Raw genomic sequence first — 20,232 nt, 5'->3', positions numbered from 1 at the left:
GCGTGTTTCGGGTTGCAGTGGGGTGCGGGGTGTGGAGATTGGCAATCCTGCTACATCGCACGATTGCACTTGCGCAGCGTGCGCGAAAGAAAGTCATTCGGCTTGTTTCGTGCAATCGCATTTGTCTAGTCGCATCAGCGTTAAAAAATAACCGAAAATTCAACTACTGCACAGAAGAAGTGCTGTTACCAAGTGAAAATCATCTCACTAAACGAACATAAGTAAGTTTCTTTCATCACTCTACCTATTACATTAAATGTTGCTTGAATTCAAACGATTTTCGTTAGAATTGTATATTTTTGTATTATATGTGTAATTTTTAACGGTATCAGTTGTGTATTCACATCTCGCCTTCTTTTAACAGCATTTTGTGACTGTGCGTATGATTGAAACAAGTTTACTCGCTAGAAATGTACAAGTGAGATGCACTCTTATACTAGTTATGCATAGACATATGAAATCTGCGTGGAATGTTGTTTACGTCTTTTCGATTTCGGGTTTATTTATCAGTTCACCTCACACTACCCGATTGCCTAGTGCGCATGGCTGCGGGGTGAGAGGGAAGCGCAGCACTGCCTAATCGCACTCTTGCGCAGCGTCATGACTCCGCAGAGTCATTTAGATTTTTACTTTGCGTGCAGTTACAAGTCCGCTAATAAAATTCACGAATATTCACAAAATTTGCAATATAAGTGTCGCTACCAAGTGAAAATCATCGCACAAAGCAATTACAAGTAAGCCCCTTACGTTATATATACTTCATTGTTTACGGAAACATAATTTACATGATTGATTCAAAATTTGTACACGGCGTTCTTTTTGCGGTAATGGCGGCGCAACGGGTCTATTAGTCAACTCGAACAAAAGACAAAAAACCAAGTAGATTTCGTATACACTCGAACCACATCACACGTAGTATCAATACTTATGTCTAATTGGAATTCTCGTGAAATATCTCAAAATTTTTGCATAAACTTGTCGATTTATCAGTTTTGCATGCAAACGAAATTCGTTCGCTTGTGCGTGGTGTGATGCGGCTGCGGCGACCGCAGTTTCACCTTCGCGAAGTGTGCGCGGCCATCTTATCAGTTCGCTTGTTTACTTTACACATTTTTGTGGCGTTCACTTCGCATCAGAATAACGCCAATAGTAGGTACAGTTCAAGTAAAATAAAATAACATCGCGCGGAGTTGTTATTTTGATTTTAAGATATCACACATTCCAATACTTGTAAATCGTTGCAGTTTTATTTTGTTATGTTCATAAATGTCTCTTCCTCACTCTCTCTTTCTCCCTCTCCCTCTCTCCCATTGTGAATTAAGACATGGGCTTCCTCTTTTACACTTCATGTGACGCTGACGTCACAATAGACTTTTTAACTTTACATTTTTAGTTAAAATTTATTCTGTTTCAGATTTTCAGTTGGTTTCCTCTCCTCCAGGGTGATCGGATCAACCAAAGAGTAGTAGCAGGTTTGAAAATTAGTATTTGAATATTGTTTTGACTGATTATTCTTTCTGCTTGTCTTTCAGGTATTTATTCGATTTATTTGGGCATTTTTGTAATTCGGGCGCGTTCGTTTTCGGTTTATGTATTTCTTGTGTTTACTAATACCCTACCTAATTTTTTTTATTAATTACCTCTTATTATTTTAATTATTTTTATTTTTATTTTTATTTTTTATCCAATTTTGCATTATTTATTTATTTATAATTATTTTTTGCAATTCAAAGTAACAATTCCATTATTTCTCCTTACCTATTATTGTTAATAATTTTTTACATTCACAGGCATACGCGCTAAACGTTATTCGCGATTGACCTGGAGAGGTGTAACGAAATACTCATCGAGTGCGGGTCGCGACGCGTTTTAATTTAACCCATTTATAGAATCACGATCAATTAGCTACCGAAGGAGGGTCGTGCCATGTCCCCTTTCACCTGTTAGGGAAAGTACGCGGTGTTTATAAATATTTATCCGAATATTCGACAAATCGAGTGCGGGACGCGATTAAAAATCCGAAAGTATCGCGTAATCCGTACCGCTTTATTAAAGTCCGTGTTAAAGACAATAAAAGACATTCCAATTCCATGAGGGTTGAACGGGACACCTAGACACAACGACATAAATAAGGTAGATAAGGTGAAGACCTAAAAACTTTATAATTAGTAAATTAATTTTAATTTTTAATAATTTTCCATCTATTTTTCTACTTTTCATTGAAAAAAAAATACGATGATAAATTATTAAAATTAAAATTACTAGACATGCAAGTAAATTGCTTAATAGCTTAATGAATAAGTGCGAACGGCGCGCGTGGTTCTGATTGCTCGCGCGAGTTTCACGTGCATCGTACGTGCCCCACAATTGACGTCAACCTGCTCGCGACTGACTGGCAATAATATAATACATAATTACGAGCATACGCCACTGCCACTGCCCGCGAATCGAATCACGCGTGGAATATGTGTAAAGTATGTGTAAATAAAATATGTCTGTTACTACCGGTAACCAAGCAGAGTCAGTCAGTCGGGAGCAACAGACAGTCAGGCAAATAAATGTTCTGCTTCTGTTTGGAAAAACAAAAAAAGTTCAAATTTTGTGTGTAAGTACTTAGTACTTTACTCTGTGTAGGAGAAACAAAAATTGTACAGTTTCCGTTGCCATGGCAATAATATGGAATATAGTTGACTAGGTATTTACCCTTTGTTATTCGAGTTTTTTTTCTTAAAATATTTGCGATAGAGTTGATTTTACTGGATTGTTGTACTCACTGGGGTTGAACGAAAGCACCACGCGTAAGCTTTACTTCCCCCACCACTTGTTGAGGGTATAAAAGGGCAGCGCGTAGTGCGCTCTGCGCTCAGTCGCCCCTCAGTCACCCCAGTAATTCAGTCGTAGTTCTCAAGGTCAACTTTCTTTCCTTTCTCTTTTTTGTCTGCGCTTTGGTTCAGTTTTTCCTTTTGTCTCTCAGAGGGCTCTGAAAAGTCATAAATTGGTCATATTCATTGGTTTACAACTATTTTATCTTTCAACTGATAAATTTTCATAGTAATAATAGTAGTATCAGTAATTATTATTAAAAATTACTTATTTATTCCATAAACCTTTGTTGTACTTCAGGGATTTCCCGACTTTTCTTCTGATAGGCTTGTTTATACTTAAAAAATATTAAGAAAAGTTTAAGTAAACATTCGCTAAAAATACCACACGCATTTTCAGCCTTGGCGATTGTTTGTTTCTCGTCTGCCCGTCGCCGACCTGGGTGCGTTTCTCAATTACAACATTTTAAATTTATGAAAATGATGCAAAACTGGAAAAAACACAAAACTTACTCACATCTGCGTAATAATAATTATTCCTAATTATGTTTACGTATTTTCTATCACGTAGCACACGTAGTAGTAAAGTCCACACGGTAATTGTAATTTAAATTTCGTATAAACATAAATTCACGACGCACCAATACAATAGTTAATGCAAAACATAGCGCTAAAGTCATGCACATGCACTTTGAATCATTTTCAGTGCTTGAAAACCGAAGTAAAGTTCATTAAAAGCGTTTGTTTACGTAGTGTAGGCTTGAATATTTATTTACTGGCCTGAATAGTGCGCAATTAACGCCGAAACGAAATCGAAATCACAATGAAATCGAAACTGCGCATTCAATTCGTGTTTGCAGTCTTAAACAAACGTGATAAGGAGAAAATGATTCGACAGCAAACACACGCTGAATTTATTTAATTGTGTCGATTTATTTTTAAGTTTCAAATTCATAACCGTTGATTCATGGCATTTTTATGTTCTAGAAATGACTATTTTTAGTATAAACCGTACATGTGCGTGGAAAGTGTGTACTTAACCTCAAATATTATATAAATTATACGTAGGTACGTCTAGTAACCCAGTAAAAGTATTATTGTATTGTATTGTCGTTGGTGTGAATATTCGGCATTTGGATCCTGTGTAACTCGATTGCGTTTATTATTAGCGGGTACGAAGTCCACCAGCGCGCTCCTCATCGTCCTCATCGCCGTGCCAAAAATATTTGTCACACGCGTTGCACACCATTACTAGGACACACAGAACTTTTTCACTTTTTCGCGTTTTAACCTTAAATTCGTTGAAATATTTCACTGAACTTTGACGTCATGCTGTCAAAATACAATTTTGACATTGATGCAGTGTTGCCAGTTTTCTATTTCATAATTATGGCAACATTGTAAGTATAATATAATTTAAATTCATTTTCCTTTGTTTTGATCTAGGAAACTGCGTAGAAATTTAATTCATACAGCAAAATATTGCGATAAGAAGTGTAAAATTATAGAATAGATAGTGTTAATTAGTAAAAGTTAATAGTTTGAGTGCACGCGCTTCTATTTACATCCACATACTCGTACATAGTAGAAACTGAACGAATTCTGTTTACAATTTGATTAAATAATCAATTGATGCATTTCTATTTTCAACCACAGCTGGGAATTTCATAGATTTTGCTGTGACGTCATTATTTATTTAAAAAAAATTAAAAATTAATTTAATATTATGAAAAACAGGAAAACAAAATGGAAACATTGAAAGTAAAAGTTATAAGAGTTTAATAAACTGTAATTTAAATTAGTAATGCCTAAACAAACAAAATGCACAATCGCAGTGCAATAAACTATGTGTATGCACATTTTACTAGTTTACATGTAACATTTTAATCTAATTCACTTAAAACTCACTTTAGACATTTATTTAATGTGTTAAACGTGTCCCGAGAGAAAAATTGCCACGTGTGGCCAAAATAACGAGCCAAATTATGAAATAATCTCAGTTTTTCGTCATTCTAAGAATTACACGACGTTTCTCTGATGAATTTTTTGAAAATTATTACAAGTAACGCATTTCTTTATGTGTTGATGAGTTTGATAACAAGTTCAAACTGGATTTATCATTGCGAATAATTTACGGCCGACTGGTAGACGTGATGTTTTTTTCATGTGGTTTATTCAAACAGGTACGCGTGAGTGTGTGACTAGTTGAAACCGTTTAGACAATGAAACGTTTAGGAATCTTGAACTTTGATAAGTGTACTTTGAACTTACACCAACCGTGATTTCCTTAGAAATGAGATACATTTGTATAATTTACTAGCTGTTGCCCGCGACTTCGTTCCGGCAGTGTTTAATAAAAATATAATTCGTTTTTATTCTCTTGTTCTAGACATACTCGTAGTAAGAGTCAATTCTATCAATAAGATTAGCAATTTTAATTTAAAGATATTATGCATATAAAGTTTTGTCAATAATGCACTTCAGCGCGCCATCTCGAATTCAACCATTTAACTATAACTATGATTGAATCTCAATGTCGAATTTTATTCTTTAGAAAAGAGCTGTTTTGAGGATTTTCCCGGCAATTATTCGAATTTTTCTCACCTTTTAAACCTTCCCTAGACCTCCACGAATAATTCAAGACCAAGATAAGATAAATCCGTTCAGCCGTTCTCGAGTTTTAGCGAGACTAACGAACAGCAATTCATTTATATATATATATATATATTAATATATAGATTAATTAATTTACGCGGTGTATGTTTTGTGTCGTCTGGGTGACAAATTGCATAGGCAACACAATATACACGTATGTGTAACCTATAAATTTCTTTTATTATATGACGTGTTGAGGTGTTGTAAGTTGTAAATTAAAAGTGGTGAAGACTGGTTTCACCCAAAATGTTATGTCGCACGTCATAGGTGTGGACGTAAAATGTAGTGGAAAGCAATTTTGCGAATGTCGATTGAATAGCGATATGTGTGTCGGTGTCGGTGTAGTAGGCAAGGATAAATTCATAATTCGAGGTGAGTCGCAAGTCAAAGTCTGATAGGAATTAATTCGCATCATAAAACATGCTTGCTGATACAAGTCTACACACAAAGTTGAATGTGTGGACGGAAAATGTCTCGTGTGGCAAAATTTGCATAACCTACAAATTTATCAACATGCGGCGCGCGCTGCGGTTAGGTTTTAGTGTTGTCAACTTTAATTGTTGATAACTCGAGGATTAGAAGTCATAGAAAGTTGATCTTAGTGTCATTTTAAAGAGAATTTAATTAAGGTTCTATGTTTTTAAAATAAATGTTGTGGGAGTTTTAGTTTTTGTGTAATTAATTAAAAACTAAATAAAAATAAAATTGCTTGTAACTTCTAAACTAAAAGAGATAAAAGCATTATTTTTGTTTTAAAAGGAAGGTATTAATGTGCACTATATAATTGGCTAATGATAAATTTAATAATTAGACTAATTAAGGTGTTTATTTTAAAAAAATTAGGAAAATTTAGTGTTGTCAACTTTAATTGTTGATAACTCGAGTAATAGAAGTCATAGAAAGTTGATGTTAGTGTCATTTTAAAGAGAATTTAATTTAGTTTTTATGTTTTTAAAATAAATTTGATGGGATTTATGGTTTTTGTATAGTGAGCAAAAAACTAAGTAAAAACAAAAATGCTTGTAACTTCTAAACTAAAAGAGATAAAAAGATTATTTTTATTTTAAAAGGAAGGCATTAATGTGCACTATATAATTGGCTAATGATAAATGTACTAATTAATTTAATTAAGGTGTTATTCAGAAAAAATGAGGAAAAATTAGGAAATTTTACATTTTTTAAGGAAAAAATCAAAGAATTTCATTTTATAAAAAGAAATAATTATTCAATTTATTTCTATATCGTATAAATAACTAGAACACAACATAATAAAAATTAATAATACAAAGGAGAAGCTAAACTCGTACTTTATATGAAAAATAAATATTTGATAATATGTTTCCATCACAATATTTTTAACAAAATTATCAATAATAAATGTAGTTGAACATGATTCTACAAATGAATATATGCAATCACAGACAATTTCCTCCATCTTCATTACAATCGAATCGAATCAGTCAAGTCAGTCCATTAAAGCTTTGCATCACTGTGCATATACAGTATTTCATTAACTATCACCAACCCTTTAACTGATTGCGAGTAAATGTGGTACCACCATGGGCACGGGTTTAATCGGTCTTGGTGCAACCCCAGCACCCACACCTAGCGCCCTAGTGGAAGTAGTAACAACACCGCGTTCCTTCGCATGTCGTTTCTCATGTTTAGCAAGGTGATCCGACCTCATGAAACACTTATCACACATGGTACACTTAAACTTCTTCTCTCCGGTGTGTGTACGCTTGTGCCTCGAGAGTTCATCACTGCGTGAAAACCTCCTTCCGCAATCCTCCCAGCTGCATTCGAATGGTCTCTCACCAGTATGCGTGCGTTTGTGGGCTTTCAAATGCGATGACTTGAAGTAGGTCTTTGAGCATCCATCATGATCACATTTAAAAACACGATTTCTAGTAGGTGGCGCTGCTGGTGCGGCTTGGACTGGTGATGAGAGTATGACGAATCTTGTTGGGATGATTGTACCATCATCCGCAACAGTAGAGAGGAAGATATTAGGACCTAGGACTTTAGGGGCAATTGGGATCTGTGAAGAGGGTTTTATTTGAGTTTGATAGGAGATGGTTTGGATAGGGATTTGAGTTACTACTGCAGGTGGTGGGGGTAGTGGTATGATAGGCACTTGTACTTGTGAAGGTTGTGGTTGTAGTTGTTGTTGTGGTGTGGAGGGCACAGGAGTGGTTGTAATGTTGGGGCGGTTATCACGTTTGCCCATTTTGTATTTAATAGACCGCACTAAGTTCATTTCGGGTTCCTGGATGACCGGCGTACATATTCCTTGTTTGTTGGCGTGCATTATCACCGACACAGCTTCCGCTTGCACAATTGGTGGAGGCGCCGGTGCGGGTATCCTCTTCGCCTCGTACATTGTATTAGAAATAAACCGTTTGGGTTCCGGATAAAACTCCTCACATTCCGAATCGGAGGGTTGTGGTGTTGGTGGTAGAATTGGTGTGGCACTACGCTTAGTTCCACGCATGAATTCTCCATCACTTCCGTTGGAACTTTCACAAAAACCCTGTGAAATACAAAAAAATAAAAATTAGTATTTTTGATAAAATAATTCAAAATTTTCAACTATTACCTCTTTGGGAATAAGTGGAGGTGTTGCCGGTGGCGACAATGGACGTGTCTGATGCTCGACAAACATCTTGTATGTATTTATGTATTTATTGCGATGATAAAGAGCGAAAAACTTTCAAAACAAACGCGCGTTTCCCTGCAACGAACCGCACAGACCCAACGCTCGTGAACGAATGAAGTGCGTGTGGATCAGTGTGGAACTGTGTGCCCACGAAGGAAAGTGTGGCCGGTCGGTGCCTGCCGTATTTTTAGCCAATCACCATCGGGGGCTCGTCGCTACCGACGAATCGTTGGCGTTGTGATCAGCCGGCGAGCGCGTGATCCCATGCAAGTTGTTCACGTGCACAGCGGCTGATCTTGGCGGTCTCGGCCGTGATGTTTACGTCATCGAGCGTGGTCGCGGTGTGGCAACGTCACGCCGAGCCCGTGCACGCGTACACACACTGCGGATCGATGTCGCACACCCACTCGACACCCATTTCTTCTCGAAATACGCAAATCTCGACAATTACCATCGAAATATCACGAAAAATCACTAAAAATCACTGTTTTCTTTCATTTTGCTAAAGAAATTCGTAGAATAACTGCGCATTTATCTCGTAAGTTGAATTTGTGCATGAGACGCCGCTGTGTCTACTGATTAGACCAACACAACACGCCTAGGTCAATTCGGGCCGTGGCTAAAAATAATACGGTACCCAGGAAAAAATTAAAAGTCCACTATCGGTTAATGTACGCATTGGAAAAATTGTACATTTAAATTCGTCGATTTCATTCATCGTTTGTTTACGCATCCGTAGACCGCGTATAGACCATCGTAGATTATATTAATATTATTGCTTGTGGTGTGTGTGGTTGTTGTAGTGTAGTGTGTTTACTACGCACGTAGTGTGGAGGCACGACCTAAGTGTGATCAGTGGGCATGATTGTGCATTCACTGTGCACGCAGTAGTCACGTGAACTTTCAAAAGCGTTCAATTGTATACGTCATGTCATAGTATATCAAACTAGTTGTTATTTTTGTCTATAGAAGGCGCTAGCTGTATTGTAGGGACAATTTAGCTGTAAAGTAGGTTGTTTTTACGGTAGCAGAAAATGATAATTGCACTTTGTGTAGGGGAAATGTTAAGTTTTGTGTTTTGGTTCATAGAGGGCGCTAGTGGTATTGCGGAGATAATTTAAGTGTGAAGTAGTGCAGTTACGGTAGCAGAAAGCGATAATCACGATTTTCCTATGGGTAATACTGTACTTTTATCTTTTGGTGGATAGAGGGCGCAACCGGTTCAATAGGAACAAATTATTTTAGCGTAGTTTCTAAATAGATGGCAGTAGTTTCACTGAAAAGTAGTAAATTTAAACATTTTACAGAATTAAACAAGTTTAAACTAGTTTTAGCAACAAAATTACACATAAATCATCAAAATTTAACTTTTGCAGTATTTCATTACTTATTTTACCAGATTTATCAAAAAAATTATAAATTTAAAGATTTTTAAAGATTTCTTTAAACATATAACAATAGCAGGTAATAATTATGTATTCTATGGCATTGGATGTGATTTGTGATGTTTCTGATGAATGCAGGCGTCGTTCGCGCTATCCGATGGCTAGAAAAGTGCGCGCGCGCGCGCGATGCGCGGTTTGTCCTGCTGCTTGCTGCACAAGCACGCGGGCTGTTTACAAGAGCGAGTGACTCACTGTTGCCAGTCGCGCACCAACCGCAACCTGCTACTGACGCGTCGCCCACTACATTTCAAACGCGAGCGCGAGCCGCAACTTTACACGCGTGTTTCCCTCTTCACCGTGCTTGTCGTCGTCAAATAAAAGGGGTTGTAATAGCGCACGTGCGTTCACAGTGCCATCTGAAAGTTTTTAAAAAAATACTTGAAAACTTTTTCTTCAACTTTTGTTTTGTGTTTTTTTGCTTGTGTTTCGCAAAAAGTGTGTTTTTGGTTGGTTTTTGTTTGTGTCCGTTATTTTGTCGCATTCGCGATGTGCGTGGGCGCTTTTGGTTTGTTGTTTGGTTGCCGCTGAGAGTGTGGTTTTCATCCCGGCGAATATATTCTGGACGTTGCGATCCGGTTACTGGGGCAATGTCACGACGGAAACAGAGTAATCCCAAACCGCTTAAAAGTAAGTGTAATAATAAGTGCAGTACGTTTGTATTCGTGCACGCCGCCCGCCGCCTGTGGTGATAACGCACGTAATTGTTCCTTTATTGAACAGTTTTTGTTGTTCGTCCTGTTTATTGTTAGTTGTTTCGGTAGAATTTTATCGCAGCCCGCGCGCTGCTCGGTAGGCGTGCTATCGCGCCGCCGATAATGATAGCGATATTGATAACGCCGCGCGATAATGCCATGTCCAATGTTATCGCTCGCGGGCCCGTCCGTGCACTCCGTATCGGCGCTCGCTATCGCCACCGCGCACAATGTAACATAATGCCAGAAACAAATACGACACAATGCGCGCCACACGACAGAAAACAGAAAACAACACACACTCGAAAGAAAGCCACTACAACATAACCTAGACTGATATGTATGCTTGGTTGCATAAAAATCAACTACCCGTATCACATTCATGTGTTCTACTTGCATAATTATCACCCGGTGATAATAATAGAAATAAAATTTATTTATTTTAAGCACGCCGAGTGATAAAATCAAATCCAAATCCGCCGAGATGTTTAATATCTCTCTCTCTCTCTCTGTGTGCTGCGTCCGTCAGCCATCAAGTTTGTAATATGTAAAACTGTAAAAGGAAGGACTTTGATTCGGCCGCGATAAGATTAACATGCACTTTGCTCTCCGCGGCGCATATCGGCGAACGCGATACGAAGCGGCGAAACAATATCACGTCCTCATATCCTTCTAAGTAATCTAAATTTTAATGCGCGCGCGGAAACGTTGGCCCGCCGTCCTCTCTGCTATCGTATTATTTTTTGTCTGCGCCATTGTTTATGTTGGTAGGCAATGATAAGCCACCGATTTGGTTAAATGTCATTCGGAATATCTGATTATTAAGTGTTGTGTGAGGGGGCAAAAAATATCGAAATAAAAGTTTATATCGGCTGCGATATCTGGCGGCGTATCGGAATAATATTTAAGTGTATAAGTGTGTCCGTTCTGCTATCGCCAGACACAAATGTATCTGGTTGGCGCGGGCAGCTAGCAGCGCGCCTAGCTTTCAAATCATTAAAAAAGAATTTCTGACGGTACGATAACCCGAAAATAGATTAACAATCCACTATGTTGAGAGGGAGATTTTTTTTTAATTTTTGCTTTAAAAAATGATGAGAAACAGAAAAATTCTGAGTGTTGGTAGTAAAAATGTGAATTTTTAGTTTAATACCGGTATTTTTTTAGGCAAAATACCGGTATACCGGTATTTATAGAATTAATTATTTCATTTATGTATACCGGTATTTATTAGAAGTAAATTTTTATTGAAAAATACCGGTTTTTGAAAATAAAAATACCGGTATACCGGTATATATCACAAATATGTACTATCATAATAAAAAATATCAGTTTTTTAAGTAAAAAATACCGGTATACCGATATTAATACCCGCATTTTACTCCCCCTGGTGTCTAGAATTGAAAAATATTCACCCTATGCAACCAAACATGCATTCTTTCATATTTACCGTTGTTATGACAACACTACGCAAGAATGACTAAAACATTTCCTACATTATTGATGTGTAGATGTATGTTTTATGTCTGACTATAAATGCGTCAATCAAAGTAAGCAGAGATACTGCTGGTACTCGTACATGTGTTTTCTGTTCTGTTAGGTTCGCTTTCTGCGAATTTGAAATATGCGATTATAAATCTATTGCGCGCCTGATTAATGCCGAATCAATGTCGACCGTTAAAATAAAGTAGTAGTTATTATTATTTTGATTCGCCGGCGATAAATGGTAGTTGAAGTGGTGATATTTCTATATCCGCTAATGGAGTTTTATAGTCGAACATAAGCGCTAATTTGTTGAATGTGATGCTCGGATGTAATCTGTCGGCCGGGGCCGTCAATTAAACAATTTGTGGTTTTATGTGAATTCAGGCCGGAAGCGGCACGAACACTGTCACGCATTTATTTTATTTAAATTTCACGCCCAAACAATGTGATATTGAGCAATTATTTTTCTAGAAATAATAACAGCACCGGATTAATTAATTTAAAAAATAAAATTTTATTAAACATTTAGGTAATTTCATTTTTATTGATTAAAATGCTTAAAATTTTATTTTTTATTGTTTAAAAATTTATTTTTTTAATTTAGTACGGTCCTGTATAGTTTTATTTTTCTAGAAATAATATCAGGACCGTATTTATTTAAAAAATATTAAATTTTAATCGTTTTTATTTATTTTTATTTAAAATTTAATTTTTTTATTTTGAAAAATTTTATTTTTAAAATTTATTCCGGTTCTGTTCAGTTTAGAACGTTGTTAATCCACATATCAATATGAAAATCGTCGCGACACGTACCACCATTATCGGTTCCTGTCAATCTGCGACTAAAAATGCATCAGTTAACCTCGCAGCCCAACAACAGCGCTTTTACGATCAATCTAATTGAGCAACCCGGCGCGCAATTGCAGCGCTAACTGCTCTCGATCATCTCTTTTTTACCTGGGCGTTAAATGTGTGCGTGCGTCCAGCATCCCACACCACACGTAGACCCAGGCATTAGATTTAGATTTGAATGCCAAAATAATGACGACGGGAATGATTGATAACCTTTATTTTACAGTAGCTATTATTTTCGATATAACTATTATAGAGTGATGAAAATATTTAAAATTTTAGAGTTTAGATAAGAGAATTAGTCATGGTTTTTGGTTGTTAATGAATACTGTGAAATATTGTGAGCATGTGACGGGATATAGACGTGGATCACGTCCTGTTGTTTTCTATTTCTTTGGGTTTCTTTGAATTTTGTTGATTGTGAGTGAATGACACGTGAATGTGAATCAAGTAGTTATTCATTGATTACTCGATAACTATTTGAGTTAAAGTTGTGGTTCTTTTACTAATCTATTCATATTTAAATTCTACGTTTTTGTATATAATTTATTTGTTAATAGAATTTTTATTTTAAAAGTTATTAACAATAAAAGTTGGGTTTTATGAAAAAAATATGTAAAATGTATTTAAATTGTTTATATCTTTTGATTTATTACTAATATCAGTACAATTTTTATATAGTTTACGTAGAATTTAATACTAAATAGATTAGTGAAGAAATCATATAAATTGGTTGATTGGTTTTCAAGTAATTATTAATTTAAACAATAGATAATATTATTGTCTGTATATCACTAACTATAGTTATTTATTGATTACTCGATAACTATTTGCGCTATTGTTTTGATTTTTTTACCATTCGATTCATATTTAAATTCTACTTTTTGGTATATAAATAGTTTATCAATAAAATAATTATTTTAAAAGTTATTAACAATTAAACTTCGATTTTATGAAAAAATATATAAAAATTGACACAAAATTGTTTATAACTTTTGATTAAACATTAATACCATTATAATTTTTACACAATTTATACATAATTTAATACCAAATAGATTAGTAAATAAATCATAGAAATTCACCCATTAGTTTTCGAGTAATTAATAAATTAAACCATAGATAATATTACTATCTGTATAACATTAATTAAATAGCATGATATAAAATCGACTGGTAGGCGATATCTGCTGGGCATATTTATAACAGTGTCAAAACACAAATGAAATATCAAAATACAATCGAGGCGGCAGCGGTGGCGGCGTGGCGGCAGTCGCAGTTGACATGCAAAGATCATTAGAAATTCAAACGCAATAGACTCACTCAAACCGCTCGTATTTTCCTGCGTTGTTGCGCGTCGATAATGTCGAACTGATAATATAACCGGCGACGATAACACGAATATCTACATAACATAATAATTATATCAACACCCTGTAGATAAATTTGTACAGACAAAGACATATTCCCAGCGCTGATAAAACATAAATATTAATAACGTATCGCATAAGTTTCGATAACGATTAATATTTTCTACTATACGCGCTGTGCGCCTACGATGTAATTTATAAATAATTAATTTCATTCCCAGCGCCGTGTGTATCGCCGTTTAATGGCTGCTGATTGTTGATAAAGATGGTGATGGCGCGATTTATCGAGTGAAAAACTAGCGTGTGTTGTTTTTATAAAATTATGCATGTGTCGATATTTCCGGGGTCGACATTTTATTTGAAAAAACCGGTTAACCGGTATTTTTAAAATTAAAATACCGAATACCGGTTTTTTAAATACAAATACCGGTATTTTTAGTGAGATTTTGTTTGAGATATACCAATATCAAAAAATTTATTTTTTAATATAAAATACCGGTTTTGAACTTAAAATTTACGTTTCTCGGTATTTTATTTTACAAAATGACTATATTATTCTAAGTGTGTGCCGTTAAAAAGGTAGTGTTTGCGGTGGGTGTCTTGTTGAATTTATTGAATTAGGTGTAAACGACGGGCCGCTCAGCGTGCCGCACGCGTCTGCACACATTAAACACGAATACATGTGTATGTGCAGACAGTATATATGTACCTGTTGGAGAGGAGCACGAGCAACAAGTGCCGAAGTGCCTAAAACTTGTACTTTTCAACTAAAGTAAACATTTGTAGAAGAAATTAAATACAAATAAGCTACTTTTTATTGGCGCAAAAAAATATTGGAACTTTGGGGCTTGTAACTTATTTGTTTATAATCATAGAAGGTTGAGTAAAGTGTCATTTGAAAGAGAATTTAAAGGAGATTTAGTGTGCTAAAGGAATAATTTTTAAGTTTAGTAGTTTTTGTGTAATTTAAGAAATAAGTAAATTTTTCATGTTTTTTGGATTTTTTTGTAATTTTAAGTAAAAATCGTTATAACTCGGAAACTATTGAAGATAAAACTTTGATTTTCGTTTTAATAGCAAGATATTTATTTGTTTTATAAGTGAGTTTTTGAATTATGAAATTTAAACCAACCAATTAGCTGTAATTAATGAAAAACTAAAAAATAATCGATCCAATTTGATTTATTTCCGTTTGTAAATTGATGATGGCTGTTTTATGGACGTGAGCATTATGCATATTCAAGTATGGCGTCCATAATTAACTAGACAAGTATCTAGTGTCAAAATTCATTAATTAACAACGCATCGGCCCCGCCTTAATTACATTATACGTTCGATCTACATCTCCACGGCGCGCCGAAAGCAAACCAATTAAAAAAGTCGAATAAATAACGAGAACACCAACAACCAAATGTGCGTTAATATATTCATAATTTATTACAATTCAAATTCGTTCGTTCAGAGTACCTTCTATCGGAACCACCGTATTCTTAATGGCGCGTTACGTACGTAAGCAAGAGGAAGAAGAAGAAGTAGAAGTGTAATATATTGGTATATTTATGCGGGTTATTACACGGACGCGGCATGCCCATATTAAAAACAGATAAAAGCGAGTCGCTCCCAGATCCCAGATAACTTAATTTAGACGGCCCGAGGGTCGAATTTACTCCTCGATTATCGCCGCGCCAAATGGACACAAGACAAGATGTGGATAGATCGATCTATTGGGTAATACGTAATAAATTATCCAGTGACAGTTTGTCATATTTCTTCGGCCTACGCGAAATTTATTTGGGTTCTATAGATGCATACGTGCAGATGGTAATATTATCTGGAGTTTAATTTATTAATTACTTGGAAACTATTTGGTTAATTTTTATGATTTTTTGATTAATCTATTTGGTATTAAATTCTGCATAAATTGTGTAAAAATTTTAGTCATATCAATGTTCAATCAAAAGTTATAAACAATTTTGTGTCAATTTTTATATTTTTTTTAGAAAATCAAAGTTTAATTGTTAATAACTTTTAAAATATTAATTTTATTAACAACTGATTTTCATACCATAACGTAGAATTTAAATATGAATCAATTAGTGAAAGAATTTTAACTTTAGCGCAAATAGTTATCGAGTAATCAATGAAAAACTTTAATTAGTGACATACAGGGAGTAATATTATTTATAGTGTTAATTTATTAATTACTCGAAAACTAATCGATGCATTTTTATGATTCTTTTACTAATCTATTTGGTATTAAATTCTACATTAACAATTTAAAAGTTTTAATTATATCATTGTTTATTCAAAAGTTATAAACAATTTTGTATCAATTTTTACACATTTTTCCACAAAAACCAACTTTAATTATTAATAACTTTTAAAATAACAATTTTATTAACAAATATTTTATATTCACCCACGTAGAATTTAATTATGAATCAATTAGTTAAAAAATAATAACTTTATCGCTAATATTTATCGAGTAATCAATGAAAAACTATCCAATGACACTTTGACATATTGCATACATCCAGGTGCATCTAAACACTTTTCGGTAAATAATATTGTGTGCATAATGCGGGCTTCCTGTGCAGTGGCAGCAACACTTGCTATTAATTCATAATAATAAACATAATGCCGGTCGAGTGCATAATTAAGTTTCTGTACATCGCCCACATTGAGACGCTATCGCCGGCGCTCAGACACGTGCTCGCCGAAGAGTTTTTACAGTTAATGAACTTTCATCGTCAGATAAAGCATAATAACCGTTAAAAGACGCAATATACACACAACCTCAATATTTACTTATTCTATTTTTCTCGATATATTTATATCTATTTATTTTTCTATGAATTATTCTATTTGGTTTTCCCCCATTTCACATTCGAAATAATCAACTTCCTGCGGTTAGGAGAATAGTGAATGATTAGATTGATTTAGTCACCTTATGTTTGGCGTGGTTTTTTTTCTTTCTGCTGATCTCACCCGCCCCCCGTGCGGTTACAGTTTGTTTGGGTTTTATATCTCGGACAGCGTTTCAATTTATTCCGCGCTGCTAATAATAAATGTTATTACGTTTTATATAGAATTGGTGGGTGCGCCCAGGTCGCCGGGCGTTATCTTTTTAGCAGGAATTAATGGCTTTTAATTCAGACAATGCAAGCGATATAAACAAGATCTATTTCTGTTTTACATTCTCCGCATGTTGCTATTACGCGAGCGCAGAAATAAGTAAATATAAATTTAACAATTACTTTATTTTGTGATTTGTAAAAGTTTTTAGTTGGATTTTGAAAGTTTTTTTTTTCTTGTAACTTTTGAGTTATTAGTGATAAATTTATGAAAGTTGTGTCAAAATGTGCAGAATTTAATTCTCTACAAGCAGAAATTGTTGAATTTTTGAAATTTGTATTGAAAATGTCATAAACTTTGAAATTTCTGAAAAATTTAATGTTTTTTTTTTGAGTTTTCAAAAGTTTTTTTTTCAGTTTTTTCCTTGTAACTTTTGAACCGTTTGTCATAAATTTATAAAAATTGCATCAAAATGTGCAGAATTTAATTATCTACAACCAACCATGAAACTTGCTCCAAAATTTTATTGTAAAACAACATAAAACTTGAAAATTTAATTGAAAATTGCATAAAATTCCTACTTTCTCATTCATTGATTTTTAAAAACATTTTTCTTGATAACTTTTGAACCGTTAGTCATAAATTGATAAAACTTTAGCCAAAATGTGCGCAATTTAATTATCTACACCCATGAATATAATTTTTTCCAAAATTTTATTTACAACTTGCATTAAACATGAAATACATTACTTTGAAAAACATTACTTTATTGGTATCTCTGGCCGTCTTTCTCTTGTCGAACCTTGGCGGTCTTTCCGATGATTGCGTCCGATGTCGATGATGATCGCGAAAGGCGGGCACCATCGTCGAAGTCGTGCGCGCCGGGCGGAGTCGAGACTTCGTGAAGCTCATACCATCGCACGTCGCGAGCCTTGTTATGCGCTTGATTTATTATTATATTGGATGCGTCCGATGGGCCGCGACCAGCACACAAAAAAAACCAAAACAAAACGGTTTTAAATACAAATACACCGAACATCCGATCACATCACATGCGTACGTGCGTCATTCTGGTTGCATAACCACATACAATACACAATATTAACTTATTTTCTTTATAAGTTAGGTTATGTTGAGTTTCTGTATATATTCAAATCCCAACGGTCGAAATGCGAAGGCAGTGAATCGAAAGCGAGTTTAAAAGAAGACGAAGCAAAACAAGCACGTCTGGAAAAATGTCCGTGTGCATGTTTTAATCTAATCGCGATCGCAATGCGAGCAATCTGAAATGGGCGTGGGACGGGCAGCACACCCACCCGAGTTCGGTTTGTGACTTTCATGGGCATGGGTTGCGGTGAGCGCGTTTCTCGTTCGTCCTCGCGCGTTATCCTCTCGCGCATCCAGCAACACACAACATTGCATGCGTTTGCTGTATTTGTATTCGGCGCTGGTGTGTGTGTGCGTGGAGTGGAATAAAAGAAAATAAACCGCGAGAGGTAGATAAGGGCGGTTTTGCGAATAAAACTAAACACGAACGGCGATATAATGACGAGTGTATAAAATAATAAATATAATTTTCATTGGAAACAAGCAAATTTTGGTTTTTAAAAAGTTTTTTGTTGTAACTTTTGAACTGTTGGTCATAAATTGATAAAAATTGCAACAAAATGTGCGGAATTTAATTACCTATTAGGAGGAATCGAATTATTGTTGAAATTTGCATGAAAAATCGTGTAAACCATGAAATTTCCATTTTTTTGCGAATTTTTGCGTTTTTTGAAAGTTTTATACTTATAACTTTTGAAATATTGTTGATAAATTTATAAAATTAGTGTCAAAACGTGTAGAATTAAAGTCAATATCAAGAGAAATATTATTATTGTTGAAATTTTTACTAAAAACTGCATAAAACTTGATAATTTCGAAAATTTTTCGCAATTTTTTCATTTTTTGAAAGTTTTTTTGTTGTAACTTTTGAACCGTTGGTTATAAATTTATAAAAATTGCAACAAAATGTGCGGAATTTAATTACCTATTAGGAGGAATCGTATTATTTTTAAAATTTGCATAAAAAATCATGTAAAACATAAAATTTCCATTTTTTTTTTGCGAATTTTTGCGTTTTTTGAAAGTTTTATACTTATAACTTTTGAACCGTTATTGATAAATTTATAAAATTAGTGTCAAAATGTGTGGAATTAAAGTAAATATCTAGATTAATATTATTATTGTTGAAATTTTTACTAAAAACTGCATAAAACTTGATAATTTCGAAATTTTTTCGCATTTTTTTCATTTTTAAAAAGTTTTTTTCTTGTAACTTTTGTACCATTCGTCATAAATTTATAAAAATTATACCAAAACATGCACAATTTAATTATCTAAAACTTCTGCACATAATATTTTTAATTTTTTACTTAAAACTTGCATAAAACTTAAAATGAATTTTTTTCTTTTTATAAAATACATAATAAATATTATTTCTCACTCAGTGTAGTCGTACGATGCGAAGACGGAGCTTATCATGATGAATTAATATATTGGCCGTATGAAACTCTCCCATCGATCATTATCTAAATTAATACACAACTTGCTTGTGTGTGCTTAAGTATACAAGCGCGCAAATAATAAAAAGTACCGTGCGCACAGGAAGACGAATTAATCAGGTTTTATGACTCAAGAGTGGGTTAAGTACGAACGCTTAAGTCATGTCAAATTTTGTACATTGCATTATTTTAATGCCTTTTATCGCTATCATTCCGTACTTTGTCTGCGCTGATAGTGATAATATTGTATATTGTAATAAGCGATAATGCATGCAAAGTTCAGGCGATGTGTCTCGTCGAATTAAAATGTAAAATGCGCAAAGAATGCGCAAAGATGGAAGATGTGAGATCTAAGTGCTGAGGTTGTTGAAACCGAAATGGAAATTAATTTAATATGCATTTCTAAAAGCTTTTTCTCTCTTCTTTCGCATCGTGTGTGGAGATATTATGCGAATGGCATACTGCAACACTGCAAGCCAATGATAATGAATTAAAGTGGCACGCATTTTATGCGATTTCATCATAACATTATCATCGGCGGTATAAGCTAACCGCGATATGGGATATGCGAGTATCAAGCATTATAATGCGCAGAAGAATTTTTCTTTTTGAAATTTTTTATTTTAATATA

At 34.5% G+C, this 20,232-nt stretch overlaps 2 protein-coding genes and 1 long non-coding RNA gene across 3 annotated transcripts in view; 1 reads left to right on the top strand and 2 right to left on the bottom strand.

Moving 5' to 3' along the window:
- Window positions 1-2,802: 2,802 nt before the first annotated feature.
- Window positions 2,803-4,132, bottom strand: LOC135796066 (uncharacterized). The gene is made up of 4 exons (XR_010549232.1): window positions 3,895-4,132; window positions 3,376-3,683; window positions 3,091-3,313; window positions 2,803-2,980 (listed from the first exon to the last, which is right to left on the bottom strand). It is a non-coding gene; the product is annotated as an uncharacterized lncRNA (long non-coding RNA).
- Window positions 4,133-6,675: 2,543 nt separating this feature from the next.
- LOC135796020 (Kruppel like transcription factor cabut) lies at window positions 6,676-8,267 on the bottom strand. The gene is made up of 2 exons (XM_065307880.1): window positions 8,077-8,267; window positions 6,676-8,010 (listed from the first exon to the last, which is right to left on the bottom strand). The coding sequence occupies exons 1-2, from the start codon at window positions 8,140-8,142 to the stop codon at window positions 7,006-7,008; spliced, it is 1,071 nt and encodes a 356-aa protein (XP_065163952.1). The 5' UTR covers window positions 8,143-8,267; the 3' UTR covers window positions 6,676-7,005.
- Window positions 8,268-9,792: 1,525 nt separating this feature from the next.
- LOC135795727 (zinc finger protein ush) overlaps window positions 9,793-20,232 on the top strand; it is a 55,059-nt gene continuing 44,619 nt past the window's right edge. Inside the window, 1 exon segment of the mRNA XM_065307487.1 lies at window positions 9,793-10,208. Within this exon segment, the coding sequence (XP_065163559.1) occupies window positions 10,169-10,208 (40 nt within the window). The 5' untranslated portion in view covers window positions 9,793-10,168.

The sequence above is a fragment of the Atheta coriaria genome, unplaced genomic scaffold, assembly GCF_025399875.1.
Source record: "Atheta coriaria isolate IRGN ID8LTWV9N9 unplaced genomic scaffold, Caltech_Dcor_3.1 hic_scaffold_7_pilon, whole genome shotgun sequence".
NCBI lineage: Eukaryota > Metazoa > Arthropoda > Insecta > Coleoptera > Staphylinidae > Dalotia > Dalotia coriaria.
Note: the sequence above shows the minus strand (reverse complement) of the source record. Positions and strands in the feature narration are given on the sequence as shown.